This window comes from Erythrolamprus reginae, chromosome 4 (genome assembly GCF_031021105.1).
Source record: "Erythrolamprus reginae isolate rEryReg1 chromosome 4, rEryReg1.hap1, whole genome shotgun sequence".
Taxonomy (NCBI): domain Eukaryota; kingdom Metazoa; phylum Chordata; class Lepidosauria; order Squamata; family Dipsadidae; genus Erythrolamprus; species Erythrolamprus reginae.
This window is the reverse complement of record NC_091953.1, coordinates 11,650,372-11,677,721: the sequence shown is the minus strand read 5'-3', so window position 1 is coordinate 11,677,721 and position 27,350 is coordinate 11,650,372. Positions and strand designations below refer to the sequence as shown.

Sequence of the window (27,350 nt, the reverse complement as noted above, 5' to 3'; positions counted from 1 at the left end):
TTTACACCTGAGTGTTTCCTCTTCCCTCCGTTCCAAAGGAGAGTTTGCAAGACTGAGAACTGCATTGGTTCAAGAATACACAATACAGTTTGGTTGCACCTCTTGCTGCATACTCCTGTCCATCATTTTCCCAGCATCAACCCATGATAACATTCATTCTCAGAAGAGACTTCCAGAATGATGTCAAGTGATGTCATAGAATGAGATCCTTCCCAGGCAGGAATGGAATGGAACAGAACAGAAAAAATATGGAATGGAATGGAGTGGAATGGAATAGAAAATATGGAATGGAGTGGAGTGGAATGGACTAGACTAGACTAGACTAGACTAGACTAGACTAGAATAGAATAGAATAGAATATATAGATTGGAATGAATTTGAATGAAATGGAATGGGATGGAATGGGAATGGGAACGGGAACATAACCATAACCATAACCATAACCATAACATAACATAACATCTTTATTTGGCCAGAGTAATTAGGTGCACAAGGAATTTGTCTCCAGTGCAGAAGCACTTGATGTACATGCAAAGCAACAGAGTAATAACAACAACAACAACAACAATGATACCAATAAGAGTAGGTAGAAGGGAAGGGGATTGGGATAATAACAATACTACAGCATACAACTTGGGTAAGTATACTTAGTCATAATAAAGCAATACTGTGAGGAATAGAGGTTCAGCAGAGTGACCGAACAAAAGAAGAAACTTTTCCTGTACCTAGTTGCTTTGGCATGCACGACTCTATAGCAGTGTTTCCCAACCTTGGCAACTTGAAGATATCTGGACTTCAACTCCCAGAATTCTCCAGCCAGTAAATGCTGGCTGGGGAATTCTGGGAGTTGAAGTCCAGATATCTTCAAGTTGCCAAGGTTGGGAAACACTGCTCTATAGCACTATAGAGCAGGGGGATTGAAACAGTTTATGTCCAGGATGTGAGTGGATCCATAGATATTTTCTCACCCCTCCTTCTGACCTGTGTAATACAGATCCTCAGTGGAAGGGAAGCTGGTTGCAATTGTTTTCCCCCCCTCTAATTCCAACTATTGGTTGGAATCCGTGAGGATGTCAAGAGGCCTCTATTAAAGTAGAGCCTATGAATGCAGTGAAGAATGAAGAGCTGGTAATAGACCTCCAATATAGAAACAGAATGTTCTTAATAGTAATTGCACAACAGTGGGACTGGTCCCTACTGTTGTTGCAGAATAAGACCTTCTCCTAGAACCGGGGTGGGCAGCAGGCAGGACGTGGTGGAACGCAATTCCACCAGCGGAAATAATAATAATTTATAATAATTTATTAGATTTGTATGCCGCCCCTCTCCGAAGATTCGGGGCGGCTCACAACAAGCAATAAAACAATATTGTACAGGCACAAATCTAATATTAAGAAAAAACTAAAACCCCTATCAATTTAAAAAACCAAACAGCACATACATACCAAACATAAATTATAATAAGACTGGGGGAAAGGTGTCTCAAATCCCCCATTCCTGGCGGTATAGATGGGTCTTAAGTAGTTTACGGAAGACAAGGAGGGTGGGAGCAGTTCTAATCTCCGGGGGGAGTTGATTCCAGAGGGCCGCGGCCGCCACAGAGAAGGCTCTTCCCCATGGGGCCCGCCAGATGACATTGTTTAGTCGATGGGACCAGGAGAAGGCCAACTCTGTGGGACCTTATCGGCCGCTGGGATTCGTGCGGTAGTAGGCGGTTCCAGAGGTATTCTGGTCCAATGCCATGTAGGGCTTTAAAGGTCATGACCAACACTTTGAATTGTGACCAGAAACTGATTGGCAGCCAATGCAGGTCACGGAGTGTTGTAGAAACGTGGGCGAATCTGGGAAGCCCCACGATGGCTCTCGCGGCTGCGTTCTGCACGATCTGAAGTTTCCGAACACTTTTCAGAGGTAGCCCCATGTAGGGAGCGTTGCAGTAATCGAACCTCGAGGTGATAAGGGCATGAGGGACTGTGAGCAATGACTCCCTGTCCAAATAGGGCCGCAACTGGTGCACCAGGCGAACCTGGGCAAACGCCCTCCTCACCACAGCCGAAAGATGATGTTCCAATGTCAGCTGTGGGTCGAGGAGGACGCCCAAGTTGCGCACCCTCTCTGAGGGGGTCAGTAGTTCCCCCCCCAGGGTAATGGACGGACAGATGGAATTGTCCTTGGGAGGCAACACCCACAGCCACTCCGTCTTGTCTGGATTGAGTTTGAGTTTGTTGACACCCATCCAGTCCCCAACAGCCTCCAGGCACCGGCACATCACTTCCACTGCTTCGCTGACTGGAAATGAAGCTGTGTGTCCAGCTCCAGCTGACTATCCCTCTCCCATCATCTTCCTCCTCCTCGGAAAGCAGCAGGGAGACCAGCACTGGCAGGAGTTGCAGGGGGCCCATTTCCTTCCCTCTCTTTTCTCAACAGCTGATCGGCACCCATTCACCTAGCTACCCAGCCTGAGGCGGGGGGGGGGGGCGACCCAGGAAGGAGAGCGCGGGAAACGTGAAGCAAATTGTCACCCCAGAAAGCGACACTGGTGAGGCTGTAAGTCGAGGACTTAAAGTTCACTTGAACTGTTAGTACAAGGTACATGGTTGTTAGGGTTTGCCATTGTAAACTACCTATTGTAGTCTCTTGTACTATCACTTTAAATATTTTGGGCTGGTTTGCCATAAGAGGGTGCCAGTACTCCTTCCCTCAATGATGCTTTAACGCTCATTCACTTTTGCTATGCTTTGAGGGGGGAGTGTATTTACTTAGTGCTTGTTATGGATTGTTTTCTATTTTGTATATATGTAAATAGTACTTATTAAGCATAACTAAGTCTGTGTCTTTTTCTTTGGCTTTACCGCACATCCACACTCTGTTAAATTTCTCTGCTCAGTGTATGTCAAAGGTCTCATAGCCTAGCTATACCGAGACATACCAACAAGTTTTATGACCTTCCACCATTTTTGTAGCTTATCTTTGGACCTGTTCAGTTTGATCAATATCTTTTTGTAGGTGAGGTCTCCAGAACTGAACACAGTATTCCAAATGTGGTCTCACCAGCGCTCTATACAGCGGAATCACAATCTCCCTCTTCCTGCTTGTTATACCTCTAGCTATGCAGCCAAGCATTCTACTTGCTTTCCCTACCGCCTGACTGCACTGTTCACCCATTTTGAGACTGCCAATTGTCAGTTTGAGACTATCTATTGTAGAATAGAAGAATTCTTTTATTGGCCAAGTGTGATTGGACACACAAGGAATTTGTCATTGGTGCATATGCTCTCTGTGTACATTAAAAAAAAGATACATTTGTCAAGAATCATGAAGTTCAACACTTAATGATTGTCCAAGGGGGTCACATAACATAAGCAATCAGGAAACAATCAATATTAATAAAAATCTTAAGGATACAAATCTAACCATCATTAGCAAAATTATGGAATGTGCCGAACTAACAAAATTAACAATGTAAATTCAAAACAAAAATGATTCAGAGTTCTACAAGGCCTGGGAGAAATGGTTCAGATGGCTATCCAATTCTAAAGACGATAAAATGAAAAATAATTAAAATCTCTTAATATGAATCAAAATAAAGATATGCATAATAAAAAAATTGGACCAAAATCAATACAACCCCTGTCTGAGTTCAATCCACTTGATAATTACTAGAAACTTACTAATATTACAACCTACGATTATGTCTCACTAACAAAAACAACAAACATAATCAAACTAAGCCGTCACAATCCAAATGCCTGCTAGCTTGCAGGTACTCCTCTCCTCCTCTCTCTCTCTACTCAGTGTATGTCAAAGGTCTCATAGCCTAGCTAAACCACTCCCACCTGGTCACATGGCCGGCAAGCCACTCCTACCCAGTCACATGACCATCAAGCCACGCCCACAGTGTAGCAGTAAAAACTTTGGCTGCCCATTATTGCCCTAGAGGTTTTCAAGAAAAACCTGGTGAATCCACTTCTCGTCTGAAAGCAGCGTCTAAAAGGTACAGCATATTAGTCTTGCCAAAGTAAATCTCAGTACACAGAAATGGAATGGAATGAAAATCAGAAGTGTAATCAGCCAAGGCCGACTGCTGGCTGCGGGAACTGAGCCTAGGAAAGCCACTCGCTAGAATTTAATTCTGCAGCAAAGAGTTCCGAAGCGTTCTTGCAAACCCTAATTTCATGCAGGAAACCTGGCCGCTCGCTTGTTTTTCAGTGCTCCTCACTTAAGTTTTCAATTAGGCCTTATCTCGAAGAAAATTATTCCTTCTGGTAGAGAAAATGGAGCTGCACGCTCTCCGGGTGACCAGTGAGTAGGCAGACGCATGTGTCCGAGCGAGATTTTGCTTCTGCACATGTACAGGAAGCAAAATCGCATGAGAGGATGTGCATGCAAGAGATTTTGGCATGCACAGAAGCAAAATTTGTCTCAGGCACGTGTGAATGCACGCCAGGGTCATGGAGCTGCGCACTGGTACTGGCGGTAAGTGGAATCTGCCCCGGATCAGCAGTGTCAAACTCAAAGCCCAAGGCCAGATCTGGCCTGTGCTTACAGAGTACATAAAAACATAAGAACATAAGAAGAGCCATGCTGAATCAGGCCAAAGCCCATCGAGTTCATCATTCTGTGTCAGACAGTGGCCCACCAATTGTCCATGGACATCTTGAGTAGGAAGAAAAGGCAAAACCCTCCCTTTCCCTTGACCCCCAACAAATGGTACTCAAGGGAATCCTGCCTGCCTCAACCAACATAGAAGCGGCACATGGACATCCGTTTCAATAACCACCAATGATATTTAGCTCAGATTAGGAGCTGTTTTTTTAAGAGATTGCATTAGGGATATATAGTTGGAGATTGCACCCTGGGTAATGTAGTTCATGACACGTGAACCCATCTGTATGTTCTTATTGGCCATCAAGCTATCTAGGCCAGGGGTAGGCAAAGTTGGCTCTTCTATGACATGTGGACTTCAACTCCCAGAATTCCTGAGCTAGCACGATTGGCTCAGGAATTCTGGGAGCTGAAGTCCACAAGCCATAGAAGAGCCAACTTTGCCAACCCCTGATATGGAGATACCAGACAATAAATGTAACCTGTATGATTTACCCATTTGCATGGAGTTTTATCTGTCTGAGAAAAGCATTTCTAAGCTTGGACCTGAACATGGCCTGTGGGGTGCTTAGATCTGGCCTTCAGGGCTGCCCTGGAAACAATGAAGGACTGGCCTGCCATGCCTCTGCCAATTAAAATGGAACTTGGGTGGGCCGTTGATGGCTCTCCCAAGCTCCATTTTCGCTGACAGAGGGTAACAGAACAACATTAGCAACAGCATTTAGACTTATATACCACTTCTCAGTGCTTTACAGCCAGTAATGGGCAGCCAAAAATTTACTGCCACACTGTGGGTGTGGCTTATTTTGTGGGTGTGGCTTAATGGTCATGTGACTGAGTAGGAGTGGCTTGCTGGCCATGTGACTAGGTGGGAGTGGCTGGAACGATCATCATCATTCAAATGAACTGTTAAGTCCTCGACTTACAACCTTACCAGCGTTACTCGCCTTGGAAGCAGGTGAGAGAAGGCAGCGCAGGAGCCCACCACCGATGGAGAGTGAGAGAGAGAGAGAGAAGAAAGGATGAGAGACAGCAAGAGAGAGAGCAAGAGAGAGAGAGAGAGAGCAAGAGAGAGAGAGAAAGCAAGAGAGAGAAAAAGAGATAGAGGGAGGGAGAGAGAAAAAGTGAGAAAGGGAGAGAGAGAATGAGAAAGAGAGAGAGAAAGAGGGGGGAGAGAAAAAGAGAGATAGCAAGAGAGAGAGAGAGAGAAAGCAAGAAAGAGAGAGAGAGAGAGCAAGAGAGAGAAAGGGAGGAAGAGAGAGAGAAAAAGGAGAGGAAGGAAGAGAGAGAGATAAACCCCCCCCCCCCCCCGCTCAATGGTGTCCCTCTTTCCTAGTCTTAAAATCTGGTCACTTGTCTGGTCACAGGTACAAATGTCACGTAGGACGTGCGTCTGGCAGTGGGGCGCAATTTGGAGGGTGGCAGGCTGGGCAGGTCAAGCCGTGATACTATTTACAGTTGTGACGGAGAATTGGGTGTGTGTATGAGAAATGTTTACTTCCTCCTTGGGCTGTGTGTAACAGAAAATAATTGAGAAGCACTGCCTTAAGGTATGATGAGTGGATGGAGCTCTTGCTCCAAACATATACAGTGATACCTTGTCTTAAAACTTAATTGGTTCCGGGACGAGGTTCTTAAGGTGAAAAGTTTGTAAGATGAAACAATGTTTCCCATAGGAATCAATGGAAAAGTGATTAATGCGTGCAAGCCCAAAATTCACCCCTTTTGCCAGCCGAAGCGCCCGTTTTTGTGCTGCTGGGATTCCCCTGAGGCTCCCCTCCATGGGAAACCCCAGCTCCGGACTTCTGTGTTTTTGCCATGCTGCAAGGGAATACCAGCAGGGGAATACCAGCATCGCAAAAATGAGTGCTTTGCTGGCAACGGAAGTCCAGAGGTGGGGTTTCCCAGTGAAGGGAACATCAGTGAAAACACAGCATCGCAAAAACACTGAAGTCCTCGAAACCCCACCTCCGGATCTCTGCGTTTTTGCGATGCTGCGATTTCACTGAGGCTCCCCTCGCTGGGAAACCCCACCTCCAGACTTCCGTTGCCAGCGAAGCGCCCGTTTTTGCGATCCTGGGATTCCCCTGCTGGGATTCCCCTGCAGCATCACAAAAACATGGAAGTCCGGAGGTGGGGTTTCCTATGGAGGGGAGCCTCAGGGGAATCCCACCAGTGCACAAACGGGCACTTCGCTGGCAATGGAAGTCTGGAGGCGATGCATCCCAGTGGGTTTGTAAGGTGAAAATAGTTTGTAAGAAGAGGCAAAAAAATCTTAAACCCCAGGTTTGTATCTCGAAAAGTTTGTATGACGAGGCATTTGTAAGACGAGGTATCACTGTATTAGCTGCTAAAACCAAAATTATTTTCTAACAGCCCACCATTTTCAAATCCCAGTTCCTGGTGTCAGTCTCAGGGACAAAGATAAAGATGATCTCGGTGGCACCATCCATCATTTTGTTCAGCAGCGTAACTTTCTGAGTTGATGGATGCAGCCCTGGAGTAGGAGTTAAGGGCTGCCTTGTCTGGTATGATTAATTTCACATCTTTTCCCCCCCAAAGTTAATCAAATAGAACACGAAGAGGGTGCAAGGGAAACTTGCAGCAGGAATCCCCTATGCACCATTTTCCAGCCAGTTTGCTTTCATGGCAGATCCTGCTATTTTTTTAAAAAAACAAAAACAAATACAAAAACACATTTGTGATTTTTAAAGACATGGGAGTTAGGAAAAAGAATGGATAGGGTGGGAAAATTAACTTATAAAAAAAAAGTAATCACAGATTGTTGCTATGGGCCTCCTTCTTTTATGTTCTAACCTTATTTGCTTTTGCTTTAACCCACAAATCACAGTCTCTGCAGTGAAGGCTCCTGCCATTACCAGCGCACTTCCGGCAGAGGTCTGTGACCCTGGTGCACGCCCCTGCGTTCCTGAGTGAGATTTTACTTCTGTGCATGCGCAGGAAGCAAAGTCTCATGAGGGGATGTGTAAAATAGCGAGATTTCGGCTATTTATTTTGCTTCCGTGCATGTGCGGAAGCAAAAAACCAATGAAATCCCTTTTTTTTTTAAAAAATGTTTATTGGTTATATACATTAAAAACAGGGTACAGAAAAATAAAGGGAATATATATAATGTATATTCTAGCATTATAATTTTCTTATATAGCATGCGTGATTGGGGAAGGAGAGGGAAAGAAAAGGAAAGGGATTTAGAAAGAAGGGAAAGAAATACAAGAGGAGGAAGAATGGAAAAATAGAGCTCAGAGGGGGAGGATGAGGAACAGGGAACGGCTGACCCTCTGCCGGCTCTCTGCTCAGGGGGGGAGGATGAGGAACAGGAGGGAGAGGAGGAGGAGGTTCAGGCAGACGAGGAGGAGGAATCTCAGCCCGAGGGGGAGCTCTCCCCAGCAAGCAGCCTGGATTCTTTAGATGACCAGGCACAAGGAATAATAGATTTCCGGCAGAGAAGGGCAATCCAACGAAGGGGACAATTAGCCAGGTACTTCAAGCACTGAATGGGCAACAGCTGGGTTTGGGTGTGGTGCTCTCCGGAAAGGCTAAAAAGGCAGACCCACCCTTCCTGGTTTGTGGAGAATTATCTTTGGGAGTCGTGAGACCTGGCTGTGATCTTTGGCGTCTTGGAATTCTGGCTTGTGCCTTTGAATACTGAAACCTTGAGGGGAAAAGGTGGGTGTGCCAGCAAGAGGTCTGCTGTGAAGGCTCATAGCCTGCCTGTGGGGAAGAACAGGTTTTCCTCTGTGTTTATTTTCAAATTATAAAGTGCTTTTGTTTCTACCAGCATGTCTGGCTGCTTTTTCCAGTTGGTGTTGAAGTCTGGGGGCACCCAGACAGAACAGGTGATATAGATTTTCCTGAAGTTTTATCCATATGTATTTGACGTAGTTGCTAGTGCCATCATTTATCAGTGATTTATGAGTTTGTTCATTCAGTTTCTTTGTAGTTCAAAATTTGTGTCGATCGATGTTTACATTTTATCGTTTCAATTTGGTATTATGATTCATGTCGTTGTTTACTGGTTTTACACGTTGTTTTAGTTGGACATTTTTCTTGATGTATAATTTTTAAGTAATTTCTTTTTTTTAACCAATGGTACCATTTGTCCCATGCTTTATAGAGATCTGTCTCATCCTTGTTTTGCAGTTCCATTGTTAGCTTGGACATTTCTGCACATTCCATTATTTTAATCAAAAGAGATAAAACGGTTGGGGTTTTTCCCTGTTTCCAGTATTGTGCGTATAGAATGAAATCTCAGTTGCAAGCGTGTTTCCTCCCAATATTTTGTTTCCTGCCCATGCGCAGAAGCAAAATCTCGCTCGTGTGCATGAGCGTGAGCGGCAGGGATGTGGACCTGCATGTGCAGCTTCATTTTCCCTACTGGAGCTACAGTGTGGCCCGTATTGGTAGGAACCCAATACTGAGTCTCCGATACAGAACCTTTAACAATACAGTGGTACCTCTACCTAAGAACGCCTCTACTTACGAACTTTTTAGATAAGAACTGGATGTTCAAGATTTTTTTGCCTCTTCTCAAGAGCAACTTTCCACTTACAACCCGAACTCCCGAAACTGTAACCGAAAAAGGCAGGGAGAAGTCTCTGTGGGGTCTACGGAGAAGGGCGGCATTCAAATCTAAATAATAATAATAATAATAATAATAATAATAATAATAATAATCATCATCATCATCATCATCATCATCATCATCATCTCCTGGGAGGAAACAGGGCTGGAAAAGGCAGGAAGAAGCCTCCGTGGGGCCTCTCTAGGAATCTCCTGGGAGGAAACAGGGCTGGAAAAGGCAGGGAGAAGCCTCCGTGGGGCCTCTCTAGGAATCTCCTGGGAGGAAACAGGGCTTGAAAAGGCAGGGAGAAGCCTCCATGGGATCTCTCAAGGAATCTCCTGGGAGGAAACAGGGCCTCCACTCTCCCTGTGGTTTCCCCAATCGCACGCATTATTTGCTTTTACATTGATTCCTATGGGAAAAATAGCTTCTTCTTACAAACTTTTCTACTTAAGAACCTGGTCACAGGATGAATAAAGTTCGTAAGTAGAGGTGCCACTGTATTCACATGTGGTTCTCATTCCCCACAGGCTCATAAGGTCATCAGCTAACAGAATATATGAGTCAAGAGTCAGAGAGCCATGAGATGAGAATAGATGGAGTTTATGTGTTTGTGAGAGCGCACATGTATGTGTGTCTGTTTTCAGGCCTTTTGTTGTGATGATGAGAGTAAAAAGAAGCAATATTTAGGGTTCTTCAAAGCTGCTGAAATGTGTTCCACCTCAATGATGTTGTGACTGAATTACCCCATTGAAGCAGATTTGTGAACCACCGGCAGCTGTTGCTAACAGTACACCCGAACTGGGGCATCTCCTGTCCTAATATTTCTCTCTTACTGGTATCGTGCATAAAAACATTGTTATATCTTTGTATACTACCAATACGTACTTGACTGACTGATTGATTGATTAATTAATTAATTAAATAGGGTCCCTGCCTAGGTAGAAGTGGGAGGGGGATTTTTTTGGTTCTTCACTAAGATTTCTTTTTCTTTTTAGAAAAAAAATCAATAATAATGTTCATGATCAGCAGAGACATTATTATTATTCAGCTGTGCAATCTATTTGGATAACAGCAGGATGCACTTGGGAATAAACTATTGTTTAGGGAGGGAGGAAGGAACTGAAAATGACAAAACATAGAGCCGATTGGATTGAATATAGCAATAAAAATAAGCTGAGTAAATAAAAGCGAAAGGTTTCATAGCATCTTTAATACATTTATTGTAGCACATACACAAGAAAGTGTATGTATGTATATGTACTGTATATGTGTATATATACATATATAAGTAAAAAGGTAATTTTTTTTTTTGCATTGGCATCCTTCAGTCTTGAAAGACCATGGTGTCATGCTCTGGATTTGCATATTTAAATTGCATATTTACATATTTAAATGTTTACATATATCTGTAAGTAAATATGTAACATATTTTTTGGCTGTTAAATGAAAAGGAAGGGAGAGTAGTATAGATCCATTTCAAGCTCTTTTGCTCTCTTCAGCTAGACATACCCTTGCCGGGATTTGAACCACTAGACTTCTGCCCGCAAGGCAGGATATTAACCTCTAGGTTACAGGCTCGCTTCCAAATCAGCTTGTACAAGGGAAGGGCTATGTTTGTTATTGTTAGTATATAGAACGTGACCTACTTGGGTGTTGACATACAGTAGCTAACTATGTTAGTTTGTATAAAAATAAAGACTGTACCTTTAAGGAAATATTACTGATTGGCCATAAGAGGGCGCCAACACCATTCCCTTTGCAGGGAGTTACTTTGTTAGAGATATATTTTGCCATGACCTGTATTCTTGCTGTGTGCATGGTTTGTAACTATTAGAGTATTACTGTATATTGTTGATTCTGTATATTTGTAAATAATAATATTGTTGTATATACATTGATACTAAGTCTGAGTCATTGTCTGGCTAATCCACATTCCTACACCACAACAATTCTGCTTCATGTTTGTTGAAGGTTTCGTACCGAGAAACAGAACGTTGATTCACCCTGGTATTCCCAAATACTTCCTCCCATATTTGGGAATACTGTACCAGGATGATTCGACAGAGATTCGACAGAGAAACCAATACACACACACACAAACTAGAATGTCAGCATTAAAGGCAAATGTATATTAATATTCAGTAATTATGTCATCTTTACCAAGCAATTCTAAGAAAAACATTAGGGTTATTAAGGATCGAGTTTTATGTTTTGTTATGCTTGCTCATCCCAAAACTTCACAAGGTAAGGCATAATTGCTCATTTCATTTTTAAGATGAAGATAGATTTGCAAAATGATTCCTTTCCTTTGTGTTTTTCGTGCTCTTACATCTTCCCTGTTCATCTTCATTTTACAACTGAGGATGTAATTCTCTTATGCCCCATTAATTTTTGTAAAATATTAACATTCTTTCATGTTTTAATTTTACACCGGTCAGGTTTTAAGAGATTGCAGAAAGTGCTTCATTTCTAAAAAAAGAGACATTGTGAGATTGAAATCAGCCTCCCCATCATCAAATCTGGAAGAATTTCCTTCTAACTATTCTTGAATGAGGGCTCAAAAAATGTTATTCACTGAGTGAGATCGACTCACTTAATCATTATACATTTAATATTCAGCCCTGGAAAAATGGAAACAGATGTCCCAAATCAAGGAAGCTGATTAATATTTTGGATCATGAATCTTAATCACTTTGTATTCTGTCAATTATTTGGGTTGTTTGCCTAATCACAATCAAGGATGCCAAGACATTTTAAATAATATTTTCCCCTTTGCTGCTGTTGTTAGTTGCAAAGTCGTGTCCGATCCATCACGACTCCATGGACATTCCTCCAAGCTTTCCTGTCCTCTACCATCCACCTGGAATCCATTTAAGCTCACGCCAACTGTTTTAGTGACTCCAGCCAGCCAGCCACTTCATGCTGTCATCCCCTTTTGCCCTCAATCGTTCCCAGCATTAGGCTCTTCTCCAGTGAGTCCTTCCTTCTCATTAGGTGGCCAAAGTATTTGAGTTTCATCTTCAGGATCTGGCCCTCTAAAGAGCAGTCAGGTTTGATCTCCTCTAAGACTGACCAGTTGGATCGTCTTGCAGTCCAAGGGACTCAGAGGGGTCTTCTCCAGCACCAGAGTTCAAAGGCCTCCATTCTTTGGTGCTCAACATTCCTTATGGTTCAATTTAACCCTTACACCAACACTACCCATCAGGGCAAACTGAATGATGGAGTTGGACAAAAGTTAGAACCAAGAGCTCTTTAGGCCTGTCCTAATTGCAGCATTTATATTGATTATCTCATGAGATCAAGCTAATATATCTTTCCCCTAATGCCAACGGTCCTTTGAGCAAGACTTGTCAGAGAGACAGTGATTAGGTCAAGCAAACGTCATTCTTCTGAGCCTTCTGAGCCATTCTCATAATTTTGAAAGGCTCACAATGTTGGCATTCCACCGTACACTGCTCAAAATAGCAATGTCACATGGTCCCCCTGGCACTGCTATATGGAGAGGAGGAGAAATACCTTGGAGCACTGGAAGAATTGACCTCCAATTCAATGTCCTCTGCTTGCAACCTTCCTAGCCAGCTTTCCCATTGATTTTCCAAGGAAGCCAGAGAAGTAGATTGCAAATGGAAATTGCAGGGGCCTTGCCAAACTGGTTGCAAATGTGAACAGGTTGCCAAGTGCCTGCAATGCAGTCATAACACTGGCATAAAGTTTTCCAATGAGTTTTAAAGCTTTATGAGCCATAAAGAACCCATTTCGAGATATCATTGAGATCAAGCAGTCATGAAATTACCAGTCATAAGTCAAGGATGTGCATGCACAGCCTTAAGCCATTTATCAAATTTAAGACTAAAATATGGATCAGATAAAAGGCTTCAGATTTTGAAAGTATTTTATGGAGTGGATGGACATGGCTATCTTATGTATTTATTTATGTACTGCAGTTCTACCCATAGCTACAGAGAAGTAATGAGGATTACTCCCAGATACTGTGAGTAAAGAACTACAATCCAAAGTTTAAATTCACATGAGAGTTATCAACTTTGGTGTAATTCACTTATAATTACCGAGTCCGCGGAGAGGGGCGGCATACAAATCTAAATAATAAATAAATAAATTAAATTAAAGTCAAGGCAACGATAAAGCAAAAAATAAAGCAAAATGTTAGTAGAACGTCTAGGAAAGAAAGAAAGAAGGAAGGAAGGAAATGAGGGAGGGAGGAAGGAAGGTGCTCAAGATGAAGGAAGATAAAAAGAAACTAAGGAGAAAGAGAAAAATGCAAAAGGAGCTCTAGCTGAAGAAACAAAAGAGAAAGGGAAAATGAAATTCAAAAAGAAGGAAGGGAGGGAGGAACAAAGGAGCTCAAGACGAAGGATGATAAAAAGAAAGTAAGAGAAAATGAAATGCAAGAAGAAGCGAGGAAGGAAGGAAGGAAGGTTCTCAAGAAGAAGGAAGATAAAAAAACCTAAGGAGAAAGGGGAAAATGCAAAAGGAAGGAAGGAAAGGAAAGGAAAGGAAAGAAGGAAGGAAACCTGCAGAAGGTTAATAGTCTCTTGGGATCCTCTACCAGGATTTTCTCTGGCAACCAACCACAAAAAAATGCATGGTAAATGCGATACATCTTTGATCTAATTGTTTTAGATTATTCAGGTTTGCAACTCACTCTAGAAAACAACCAAGTCAAGGATGGGCTCTACTTACCTTCCCTACCAATTCACATTGCAAAGTTTTGTGCGGGCGCCCTCACTCCCCTTATGCAATTTTGCTTCCACACATGGTCAGTAGCTGGAATCAGCCCTAATCACAGCTGTAGAGCTGATCAGCTGTGCTTCGGATGAAGGGGGTCAGTAAGGGGTGAGTACAAGTGCACTAGAGTGCCTTCCGTCCCCTGTCCTATTGCTCTCCTACTGTATCTCCTATACCTTTCTTCTATTCCTATATCTCTTCTTCTATTCTTTCATTGATATGTTCTATATTACTTTATCTTCTTTTCTATTCTTTCTTAGATATATTTTACTATGAGTATCTCCTCTGTAACCTTCATCATGTATTTTATTATGTGTTTGTGTATATCTATATATATACCCACTAAAACTCTAATTGTGTATATAAATAAGTAAGTAAGTAAGTAAGTAAGTAAGTAAGTAAGTAAGTAGGTAGGTAGGTCGGTAGGTAGGTAAGGAAGGAAGGAAGGAGTAAAGGCTAGTATTAACCCAGGGGCAGGCAGGCAGGCCTTTTTCCAAGAAGCTGAACAGGAGAAACCTTCCGAACAGGAAAAAAATATCACATTTAAAAAAAAAACCATGGTGGCGCACATAGACCGGCACTGCCTAATCCATTTTAGTGATGTCATCAACAGGTTTCAAACAGTTTGGGCGGTCCGGTCCAAACTGGGAGGAACCCACCAGTAATGGCCTGCTTCCCCCATGGGAGGGGGAACGCAGTGGGAGTAGTAAATTTATGCACTATTTATTGAATACTTAATAGCTTTTTTAATTGTCATTCGTTCTCTAGTACATTAGTATGATCCTTAATTACTTTTAAAATAGGAAATAATTAAATGGTATATTTTTATCCATAAATGCTTTAATCATTTAAATCATTATCTAGGACTGAACTTTTATAGCAATTAAAGAAAATTGAGCTACTTGCCTAATCTGTTATCATACTGAACCTGGTGGGTTCAGTACAAAACCTTAAATGTTACTGTGCTCCTCAACAAATCATGCTATCATTTGTCCTTTTTGTGGATATTCAAATAATGTGACTTAATCAACTGAAAAAGAGTCCAAGCAGCTATTTGAAAACGTATCTTGGTCGGTAAGCCACTCCCAACCAGTCACATCACCTTTAAGCCACTCCCCATGGTCACATGATTGTTAAGCCACTCCCACCTGGACAGAAACACCAGCCTGAAGATGACGAGTGGGACCTCGTCGAAACGTCGCCAGAAATTTCCAAATCCTACACGGGAAGAAACCCGAATATACCAAGACCGTCATATATATAAGGCAAAGGTTGCAGGTTCAAGTCCCAGTGGGTATGGCTAGTTGATGAGGCCAAAATAAGGCTGAAATAGATCTATCCTAGTCTCCCTTAATTTTTAAATTCAGCAAAAAAACATGTGACATATATATATATATATGTATATATCGTTGTCTGATGCTGCTTGGTAACTGAACTTTGATGCATCAAACAGGCTGAAGGTTGAACATTATGTCCCATTAAAATCAATGAGCCTTGTAAGCTGAATGAATAGTCCTGCCCTTACTTTAGCAATTACTCCAGGCTGTTGTCCATAACAACTTCTATCATAAGACATTTGCTACTCCTTAATGGTTGGTGATTGCCAACATATGCTCTGTAGAGGGAGAGGTGATGAATCTCCTCATGTTCGCAGCCAAAGCTCACAGCTGTTTTTGTCCACTGAAATCTCAACTAGCAAATGCTCTGTCCTACACATTGGGAAGAAGAATCTGAACTCCAAATACGAACTGAATAATCAAATTATCACAGATAATCCCCACTCGGTTAAAGACCTTCGTATACTAATAACAAAAGATTTAAGTGCCAAAGCCCACTGCAACAATATAGCCAAGAAGGCTTCAAGAGTTGTAAACCTAATCCTACGTAGCTTCTGCTCTGGCAATCTCACACTACTTACCAGAGCTTACAAAACTTTTGCCAGACCCATCCTCGAATACAGCTCATCTGTTTGGAACTCATATTGCATCTCAGACATTAACACCCTTGAAAATGTCCAAAGATACTTCACCAGAAGAGCCCTTCACTCCTCCACTCGAAATAGAATACCCTACGAGACTAGACTTTCAATCCTGGGCCTAGAAAGTTTAGAACTAAAACGCCTTAAACAAGATCTAAGTATTGCCCACAAGATCATATGCTGTAATGTCCTGCCTGTCGGCGACTACTTCAGCTTCAACCACCACAACAAAAGAGCACACAACAGTTTTAAACTTAATATTAACTGCTCCAAACTTGACTGTAAAAAATATGACTTCAGTAACTGAGTTGTCGAAGCGTGGAACTCCATAGTGTCATCCCCAAACCCCCAACACTTTACCCTTAGATTATCTAGGGTTGACCGATCCAGATTCCTAAGAGGTCAGTAAGGGGCGAGTACAAGTGCACTAGAGTGCCTTCCGTCCCCTGTCCTATTGCTCTCCTATATCTCCTATACCTTTCTTCTATTCCTATATCTCTTCTTCTATTCTTTCATTGATATGTTCTATTACTATATCTTCTTTTCTATTCTTTCTTAAATATATTTTACTATGAGTATCTCCTCTATAACCTTCATCATGTATTTTACTATGTGTATATAGATATATACCCACTAAAACCCTCATTGTGTATCGGACAAAATAAATAAATAAAATAAAATAAATCTGCTTGGGATCTCGCTTCAATTCCCTCAATATACTGACAATCAGCAGATTGAGATCTCTTTTCTCATTCTCAACTCTGTCTGATTGTATTTCCTGAGAGCCTGATGAAAGACCACCCACTGCTCTGATTTGCTTTCCCTGGGCTCCCCAGAGGGCTCAGCTAGAGCGCTCGTGTTGCTGAACAAAAAGCCATAAAATTTCCTTAGGAAAAGAGGAATCTGCTAATTAACCATGGTGACAAAATTCCCCCAAGAAAAGGGATGTTCCTGAAGATAAGCCTAGGTCTAGGCAGGCTGCTTGGTGGAGTGAGAAGTGTGACTTCTGGCTCCCCCCAAATTCTGGAGTTGGGAAGCAAAGTTATTGGCCATGTTGATGCTTTGAACCCCAAGGGAACATTGTGCTTTCCTTAAAGATTATATAAAGCTCTGGGAGGTTAGGGGACTGGAGGCTAAAACATTGCTAAAGCAACGTCCTGCCTGTCGGCGACTACTTCAGCTTCAACCACAACAACACAAGAGCACACAGCAGATTTAAACTTAATATTAACCACTCCAAACTTGACTGTAAAAAATATGACTTCAGTAACCAAGTTGTCAAAGCGTGGAACTCATTACCGGACTCCATAGTGTCATCCCCAAACCCCCAACACTTTACCCTTAGATTATCTACAGTTGACCTATCCAGATTCCTAAGAGGTCAGTAAGGGGCGAGTACAAGTGCACTAGAGTGCCTTCCGTCCCCTGTCCTATTGCTCTCCTATATCTCCTATTCCTTTCTTCTATTCTTATATCTCTTCTTCTATTCTTTCATTGATATGTTCTATTACCATATCTTCTTTTCTATTCTTTCATAGATATATTTTACTATGAATATCCCCTGGAAATTTTTTGCCTCTGGTTACGAACTTTTTCCGGCTTACGAACCCACCGCAGATCGCAAAATGGCACTCCGCTGGGCGCCGCTGCCCGGCTGTCACCTTTTAAAACAGCCAGGGGGCTTCTCGGCGTTCTCCTGAACCTGAACCCAAACTTTTCGGGTTCGGGAGGCCGCCAAGAAGCGCCGCTGCCCGGCTGTCACCTTCTGAGAAAGCCGGGGGGCTTCTTGGCGTTTTCCCAAATGCCAAACCCGGAAGTTCGGCAAAGGTTCTGGTTCGGGCTCTGGAGGCCGCTGAGAAGCGCCCGGCTGTTTCAGAAGGTTACATCTGGGTGGCGGCGCCCGGCGGAGTGACATTTTTGCAATCGGCAGTGGCGTTATCGGCCGATCTGGAGGCTGAAATGGCGGTGGGGAATCCCAATAGGGAATTTCATGGGCGGAGCTTTGACGTCACGAAGACGTCCTTTCTGGAGGCCACGTTGCGTTAAATAAGGTTCAGGAGAGAAGTGCTTTTAATAGGAAAGTGAACATAAGAACAAGGGGTCACAATCTGAAGTTAGTTGGGGGAAAGATCAGAAGCAACGTGAGAAAATATTATTTTATTGAAAGAGTAGTAGATCCTTGGAACAAACTTCCAGCAGACGTGGTTGGTAAATCCACAGTAACTGAATTTAAACATGCCTGGGATAAACATAGATCCATCCTAAGATAAAATACAGGAAATAGAATAAGGGCAGACTAGATGGACCATGAGGTCTTTTTCTGCCCTCAATATTCTATGATTCTATGTTTCTACATTTCTAGTAGGTAGATTTCCCCCCTTATTTTACTCCCCCAAAACTAAAGTGCATCTTATACTTCGATGCATCTAATACCCTGAAAGATATGGCAATTCTGCCACCGGTAGTTCCAACTGTCACTGGTGGATCAACTGGGTACACCAGCAAACCATACTGCATAAACTGTTAATAGCTCAGAATCTGTGAGGGTCAGAATGGGTATAATTCAACCAGTGAGTGCAAAGATTAATAGGAAAGATCAAGTGTCAACCTGAACATCATATGAAAGAGCTCTGCGAAATTACAAAATGCCTTCCTCCTTAAAACTCCTGAAGGGCTAAATCCCTTCCTCATAAACCAGACATGGGAGCATTTAAGGCAACAGCTCACCGTAATGTGCAGCACTTAGCTATTGATTCAATGTAAAAACCTCAGCAGTCAACCTTGTGCAGAATGCCTCGAAGGCTCGCAATATGTGAATGGCAAAGAACTTTGCTTTTCTTCAGCAACTGTGGAGCATTACTTGCTGAAAATGGCATGGTAGCAAAGAACAGGCATAGTAGCATTCAAAGACATGGATAAACAAACTAGGGAAGACTTATAGAGGGTTGTTTTGCTCATAGTTAACTGAACATAAGAAACATAGAAACATAGAAGACTGACGGCAGAAAAAAACGTCATGGTCCATCTAGTCTGCCCTTAGACTATTTCCTGTATTTTATCTTACAATGGATCTATGTTTATCCCAGGCATGTTTAAATTCAGTTACTGTGGATTTACCAACCACGTCTGCTGGAAGTTTGTTCCAAGCATCTACTACTCTTTCAGTAAAATAATATTTTCTCATGTTGCTTTTGATCCTTCCCCCAACTAACTTCAGATTGTGTCCCCTTGTTCTTGTGTTCACTTTCCTATTAAAAACACTTCCATCCTGAACCTTATTTAACCCTTTAACATATTTAAATGTTTCGATCATGTCCCCCCTTTTCCTTCTGTCCTCCAGGCTATACAGATTGAGTTCATGAAGTCTTTCCTGATCCATTTTATGCTTAAGACCTTTCACCATTCTTGTAGCCCGTCTTTGGGCCCGTTCAATTTTGTCAATATCTTTTTGTAGGTGAGGTCTCCAGAACTGAACACAATATTCCAAATGTGGTCTCACCAGCGCTCTATATAAGGGGATCACAATCTCCCTCTTCCTGCTTGCTATACCTCTAGCTATGCAGCCAAGCATCCTACTTGGTTTTCCTACTGCCCGACCACACTGCTCACCCATAAGAACCTAAGAAGAGCCATGCTGAATCAGGCCAACGCCCATTGAGTCCAGCATTCTGTGTCCTACAGTGGCCCACCAATTGTCCATGGGGATCTTGAGCAGAAAGAGAAGGCAAGACCCTCCCTTTCGCCTGACCCGCAACAAATGGTACTCAAGGGAACCCTGCCTGCCTCAACCAACATAGAGGTGGCACATAGACATCTGTTTCAATAACCACCAATACACTTGGCATCCATGAATCTGCAGAAAGATGGGAAGACTCTGAGACAAAGATACAGAAATTGATTTCAATGCATTGGCTCCTGTGTGGGACAATGTACTTCCCTATTTAGAGTCGGTTTTCACCAGTTGGTGCCAATATGACATATCCAATAAATCTGTTCTTCTGAGGAATCCAACTGCCTCGAAGTTTTAATTGCTATGGGTGTGTTACTAGGATCGTCGGTAGTGCAGTGGTTAAGAGTGTAGTACTGCAAGCTACTTCTGCTGATCACCGGCTGCCAGCAGTTTGGCAGATCGAATCTCAGTAGGCTCAAGATTGACTCAGCTTTTCCATAATTCCAAGGTTGGTAAAATGATTGCTGGGGGCAATATGCTGAGTCTGTAAACAGCTTAGAGAGGGCTGTAAAGCATTGTGAAGCAGTATATAAGTCTAAATGCTATTGCGATCTCTGACACCATCCTCATTCTATGTTTCACCTTCAATCACAGCTCTCTTGCAATAGCCATCTGGTTTTAATTTTTCTAACTTTGCCAGAACTTTCAAACGCAGTTCTAAGAAATGATGGGAAGATAATTCACTTCAAAGGTAAAAAAAAAAGTGGGGGAGGAAGATCAAAATACATCTTTATAGGATGAGATAATCACCCTTCCCTTCCCTTGTCTGTCTTTTTCCACCCCAATTCAATCAGTGCGCATGGGAAGGCTATGAAATAGAAGCTGTTCTTTTATGTGTATTTTGAAAAGGGCTCATAAATGTTTATTTATATCCATGCATACAGAAGTCTAAAAATGCCCAGTTGCTGTTTTTTTTTTAACTCAAACTAGTGATGTGAACCCATCCGTCGAATGCATTATAGATGAATGAAGAGTGATGTGATTTACAGACCACGTGTCTAGCAAATGTTCTAACTTACAAAAGTGCTGAGCAGATCGCGCAAGAGGGCTTGGCAACAAGTTCACAATTATGACATTGCAGTGTCCTGCAGTGATGTGATTGCCATTTGTAATCCTCATTGCTGGCTTCCAACAAGCAAAGTCAATAAGGAAGCTGGCAAAGAGATTGCGAATATCTATCATGTGACAGTAGGAAGTTGGAGCTGCATAGGATTTGGCTAACAATGACAACTGGGGCTGCCACAACTGCCACTGTAAGTTGACGCAGTCAGGTGATGCCACATTTTACGGTTATGTTGCATAGCAACAGAGTTGCTGACCCCTATTGCCATTCTTAAGTGAGGACTAATTGCACTAGGCTTCGTAAGGACACTAAAATTGCAGGTGGGGAAGAAGGCACCTCAAATGCTCTGGACTTTAGAATCTATGTTGAGCTCTAGGTAAGGAGCAGTATGGTTTTATGCCCAACTAGGAATGATCTCTAGGAAATTATTTTCAATGAAATCTTGCACAAGGTGCAAAAAAGGGCAACAAGAATGATAAAGGAAATGGAACACCTCCCTTATGATACCAGGTTGCAACGCCTTGGTCTCTTCAGCCTTGAAAGACGGCTTTTAACGGGTGACTTGATCGAAGTGTATAAAATCATGCATGGGATAGAAAAGGTGGATAGAGAAAAATTATTTATTCTATCACACAATACTAGGAGGAGGGGGCACTCGCTAAAGCTCATAGGTAAGAAAGTGAGGACAAATAAAGGGAAATATTTCTTCACCCAGAGAGTCGTTGGTTTACGGAATTCACCTCCAGAAGAGGTCGTGAAAGCTGTCAGCCTGGATAGCTTCAAGGCAGCATTAGACAGATTCATGGATGCCAAGTGTATCGGTGGTTATTGAAACGGATGCCGATGTGTCGCCTCTATGTTGGTTGAGACAGGCAGGATTCCCTTGAGTACCGTTTGTTGGGGGGTCAGGGGAAAGGGAGGGTCTTGCCTTCTCTTTCTGCTCAAGATCTTCATGGACAATTGGTGGGCCACTGTGTGACACAGAATGCTGAACTTGATGGGCTTTGGCCTGATACAGCATGGCTCTTCTTATGTTCTTATGCTCTTAATGCAAAAACTGAGCTACAGAAAGACCTACAAGGAAGTGGTTTGACTGTGTACGCAGAACGACTGAGAAGTGAATGGCAATATAAATATTTGAAGAACAACAAATGGGCGATAGAAAGGGGAAATTAAGAAAGCCACATGTTAGCTTTGTGCGGTCATCCAAACAAGACACTTCCCCAGAAGTAACTACTGTAGTTCTAACTTTTATTCATTCATTCATTCATTCATTCATTCATTCATTCATTCATTCATTCTTAGAGTTGGAAGGGACCATGCAGGTCATCAAGTCCAACCCCCTGCCTAAGCAGGAACTCTATAGTATCCCAGCCAAATGGCAGTCCAATTTCCTCTTAAAAATGTCCAGAGTATTGGAGTTCACAACATCCGCTGGTAGGTTGTTCCACTGGTTGATTGTTCTGACCGTCAGGAAGTTCTTCCTTATTTCCAGGTTGAATCTCTCTTTGGTCAGCTTCCAGCCGTTGTTCCTCGTCCGGCCCTCCGGTGCCCTGGAGAATAAAGTGATCCCCTCCTCTTTGTGGCAACCCCTCGTATACCTGTAGACTGCTATCATGTCCGCTCTGGCCCTCCTTTTCTCTAGGCTATTCATGCCCAGTTCCCACAGTCTCTCTTCGTAAGTCTTGGTTTCTGGACCCCTGATCATTTTGGTTGCTCTTTTCTGCACCTTCTCCAGAGTTTTAATGTCTTTTTTGAAGTGTGGTGACCAGAACTGAACACAGTACTCCAGGTGTGGTCTGACCAGGGTGTAATAGAGTGGTATTAAAACTTTATGGGGTTACTAGCCAGTACTCGCCACATTGCATATGCACCCCAGTGAGATTTTGCTTCTGCGCATGTGTAGGAAGCAATATCTCATGAGATGATGCACATGTGAGATTTTGGCAATTTTTTGCTTCTGTGCATGCATGGAAGCAAAACCCCCCACCAGAAATCTCTCTCTCGCCTCCTCTCGCAAGATTTTCCTTCCTGTGTATGGAGGATGAAAAACAAGCCTATCAGAAGTTCAAGGAGGCCAGAAACAGGCTTGCTTCTGGCCTTCAGAGAGCCTCCGGAGCCCGGGGAAGCCATTTTCACCCACCTGAAGGCTCGAGGAACGCCTCCGGAGGCTGGGGAGGGCAAAAATGGCCTCCTATGATGCAGGAAGCCAGCTAGGCCACGCCCACCATGGCCACACCCACCCAGCAACCGAGTAGAGAACAATAACAACAAAAAAGATGACAGGACCCACAGACTAGCATCGACAGAACTGGGTCGGTGACTTCATTGTAACATTACCAGCGGGTTGCTACCAGTTCGGGTGAACTGGTCCAAACTGGGAGGAACCCACTCCTCATACAGGTAGACCTCACTCAACCACTGCAGCAGCAACGTCATTGTTAAGAAATGCACTCATATGGTGAAACATGGCAGTGGACCAGAGTACCTTCGGAACCGTCTGATACCGCACGAATCCCAGCGACCGATAAGGTCCCACAGAGTTGGCTTTCTCCGGGTCCCGTCGACTAAACAATGTTGTTTGGCGGGCCCCAGGGGAAGAGCCTTCTCTGTGGTGGCCCTGGCCCTCTGGAACCAACTCCCCCTGGAGATTAGAACTGCCCCCACCCTTCTTGTCTTCCGTAAATTACTCAAGACCCATCTATACCGCCAGGCATGGGGGAGCTGAGACACCTTTTCCCCCAGGCTTTTTTATATTTTTATGTTTATGTTTGGTATGTATGTGCTGTTTTCTTTTTAATATTATAAGGTTTTATATGCTTCTTTTAATATTAGATTTGTTTCGCTATAATATTGTTTTATTACTGTTGTGAGCCGCCCCGAGTCTTCAGACAGGGGCTGCATACAAATCTAATACATTGAATTGAATTGAAACATCCTGTGATCTTGCTATGATCTTACAGCATCAGTTCTTTTGAAGATACTAAGATAATCACCAATGACCGTCCAATGTGACATTGTGTCTCCATGAGTCGTCACTTCTTGCCAACTTCTCCATTCACCTTGCTGGTCAGAAGTTGGCTATGAAGCTCACAAATGGGAATCACCTGACTGCAGGGAGATGTTGGACAGCTGCAACTAATAGTCCTGAGCATAAAGTTCACATCCCTTGTCCCTCACCCACAAACTTGTCACGTTGCCCGCTCTGATTGTGTCAGTGTGGCAAGTCCTTCCTCTGCTTCCACCCAGGTGGGTGGCATAGGATGTCCTTGAACCATTGGGCTGCATCTGTTCCCTCGTGAAAATCACTCCTCCCAAGTTCCCATAAACATCAAGACTTTTATAGATAGTGTGGTAAGCCATTAATTTTTCACCAAGGTCTGCACTGGCTTGACAATCTCCAGTGATGTCCAACCTACAGCATGAAAACTAGAGTCAACTAACAAATTTCATTGTTATATTTGAATTCAGCATGTGAAATTCATTAAGAAATGGCACGTTTCATTTCTAAAACTAAAATAAATTGAAAATATACTTTTTAAAATTTTGGATTCTAAATGAGTAATTAAGGAAATGATAAATGAATCATAGACATAAAGATAGATGAGAGCCTTCCCACTTATGACTTACAGGTATAACCATATTGCTTGTATCTTTAAATTTATACTGTTTTTATTTGTTTCCTAGTACGATTTGATAGTTTATTAGTAATCTTGACTATCAGTAAGTGTTGTATCTTTTAATTTTTGATGAATGTATTTTATTCTCATTATGTATATTGAGAGCACATATACATGTAAGGGTCTCCTGCTTGGGCAGGGGGTTGGACTAGATGACCTGCAAGATCCCTTCCCACTCTTAATATCTCCGGGACCGCCTTCTGCCGCACGAATACCAGCGACCGATTAGGTCCCACAGAGTTGGCCTTCTCCGGGTCCCGTCGACTAAACAATGTCGTTTGGCGGGTCCCAGGGGAAGACCCTTCTCTGTGGCGGCCCCCACACTCTGGAACCAGCTCCCCCCTGAGATTAGAACTGCCCCCACCCTCCTTGCCTTCCGCAAACTCCTTAAAACCCACCTCTGCCGTCAGGCATGGGGGAACTGAAATATCTTCCCCAGGCCTATACTGTTTATGTATGGTATGTTGTGTGCATGGTTTTTAAATTATGGGTTTTTAGCTTTCTAATAATTGAATTTGTATTATATATTGTTTTCTGTTGCTGTTGTGAGCCGCCCCAAGTCTGCGGAGAGGGACGGCATACAAATTTAATAAATAAATAAATAAATAAATAAATAAATAAATAAATAAATAAATAAATAAACAAACTAAAAACAAATTCCTTGTGTGTCCAATCATACTTGGCCAATGAAGAAGTCTAGTCTTTTTTTGTGTGTGTAGTGATAAGAGTTGGCCTAGAAACCATGTTAGAGGCATTGTAACCCAAAGGTACTTTTTCAAGAGGCAACTGGACTTTCTGGGTTTTTTTTCCCCTTTGAAGATGTTTCACTTCTCACTCAAGAAGCTGCTTTAGCTCAGAGTTGAGGAAGCTTCTTAGCTGAGAAGCGAAACGTCTTCAAAGAAAAAAACCCACAAGAAAGTCCAGTTACCTCCTGAAAAAACACCTTTAAGGCAACCGTGACCTGGATGACTGAGAATCTCCATAGACATTCAGGCATGGGGGAGTTGAGATATTCCTTCCCCCTAGGCCATTACAAGTTATGCATGGTATGTCTGTGTGTATGTTTGGTTTTATAATAAGGGTTTTTAGTTGTTTTATTATTGCATTGTCACATGCTGTTTTTATCATTGTTGTTAGCCGCCCCGAGTTTACGGAGAGGGGCGGCATACAAATCCAATAAATAATAATAATAATAATAATAATAATAATAATAATTATTATTATTATTATTATTATTATTATTATTATTATTATTATCTATCATCTATCTATCCATCTATTTAACAAATATAGGATAGTAGTAAGTTTGTATAAACATAACATAGGACAATAGGACAGTAGAATATATGTGTGTGTGTGTGTGTGTGTCTCTCTCTGTCTCTGTGTATGTGTGCATATACTACTATTACTACTAATTTTTCTCATCTTTCCTATCACCCGTCTCCTCCCACTTATGACTGTAACTTATTGCTTGTATCCTTAAGATTTATATTAATATTGTTTCCTGATTGCTTATTTGTACCCTATGGCAATCATCGTGTTGTACCTCGTGATTCTTGACAGATGCACCTTTTTTATATATACACTGAGAGCATATGCACCAAAGACAAATTCTTTGTGTGTCCAATCACACTTGGCCAATAAAATTCTATTCTATTCTATTCTGTTCTATTCTCTATATATGGTTACATTTTTATAGAAAGCAAACATATATGTTTGTGTATGTGTGTGTGTTTCTATTGTATTCTATATATATGGTTACTTTTTTTTTTACAGAAAGCAAATATTGTATATGTGTTTCTATTCTATTCTATCTTTCTATCAATGTCTTTCTTTCTTTCTTTCTATCTATCTATCTATCTATCTATCTATCTATCTATTTCCATCCATCCATCTTTCTTAGAATTTTTATATGTAAAAATATAGTAACAAAAATGTCAGGAACGAATGAAATACCACCTTTCCTTTCTTTCTCCTCGCAGGAAAGATGCCCGAGATTTCTGCACCCAACCTTAAACTCCACCGCTCTCCGAGCCTCAGTTTCCCCTTTTAGAAGGGGACCGACCTCTCACCACCAAGAGGGAGAGCCACCAAACCAAAGAAGAAGAGACCCGGCCTCTTCTTCCCCACTCCACCTCCCTCCACTTTCTGGCCCCGGTGGAACTCCGCGCCACATGATTCATCCTGGGGGAGCGAAGGATGCGCGCGCCTCTCCCCTCACCTGCGTTCCTGAGCTTGCGGTTCTTGAAAACCGAGACGACCACCAGCAGGTTGCCCACCACGTCGACGACGGTGGTGAAGATCAGCACTCCGGACAGCACCGTCACCACCCAGCGGGGTCTCGGCTCCGCCGACGCCTCGCCGACGCCTTCTTCCCCGCGCTGGGGCCAAGCCGGGAAGGCGAAGGGTCCTCCTCGTCCCGCCAGCCCGCTGCAGTTCCTCAGGGAGCCATTCTCCAGCATGTCGGTTGAAGCACCCCTCGGCGCTTCCTCAGCCCCGCTCCTCCTCTTCTTCCTCCTCTTCCTCTCATTGGAAGGAGCGACCGGCTCTCTCCCTTCTCGTTCTCCCCTCAGAAGCGCTACTCCGCCGCTCGCCGCCCCGTGAGGGGTTTTAATAAGCCGTTGCTTCCCTCCTCCCACCCCTCACAACGTACCCAATCCGGGACCCGCCTCCCTTTTTTTCCCTCCAAAAGAGGCGCGAAAGGAAGAGGAGGGGGAGGGGAGAAAGAAGGCGGGGTTTAGGTGGAGGGCCAGTGGAATGCTCTCCCCCCCCCAAACTCCGCCCTCTTCTTCTTTTTGAATTTTTTTTTTAAAAAATAATTTAATGTTTTCTCCACAAACTCCATCCATCCATCCATAGAATAGAATAGAATTCTTTATTGGCCAAGTGTGATTGGACACACAAGGAATTTGTCTTTGGTGCAGATGCTCTCAGTGTACATAAAAGAAAAGATACATTTGTCA

The 27,350-nt window shown here is 42.8% G+C and overlaps 1 protein-coding gene across 1 annotated transcript in view; it reads right to left on the bottom strand.

Annotated features, from left to right (window-relative positions):
* Window positions 1–26,963, bottom strand: part of MTNR1B (melatonin receptor 1B) — a 51,977-nt gene extending 25,014 nt beyond the window's left edge. Inside the window, exon 1 of the mRNA XM_070751648.1 lies at window positions 26,609–26,963. Coding sequence (XP_070607749.1) covers window positions 26,609–26,849 — 241 coding nt within the window. The 5' untranslated portion in view covers window positions 26,850–26,963. The remainder of the gene's footprint in view (window positions 1–26,608) is intronic.
* Between the last annotated feature and the right edge of the window lie 387 nt (window positions 26,964–27,350).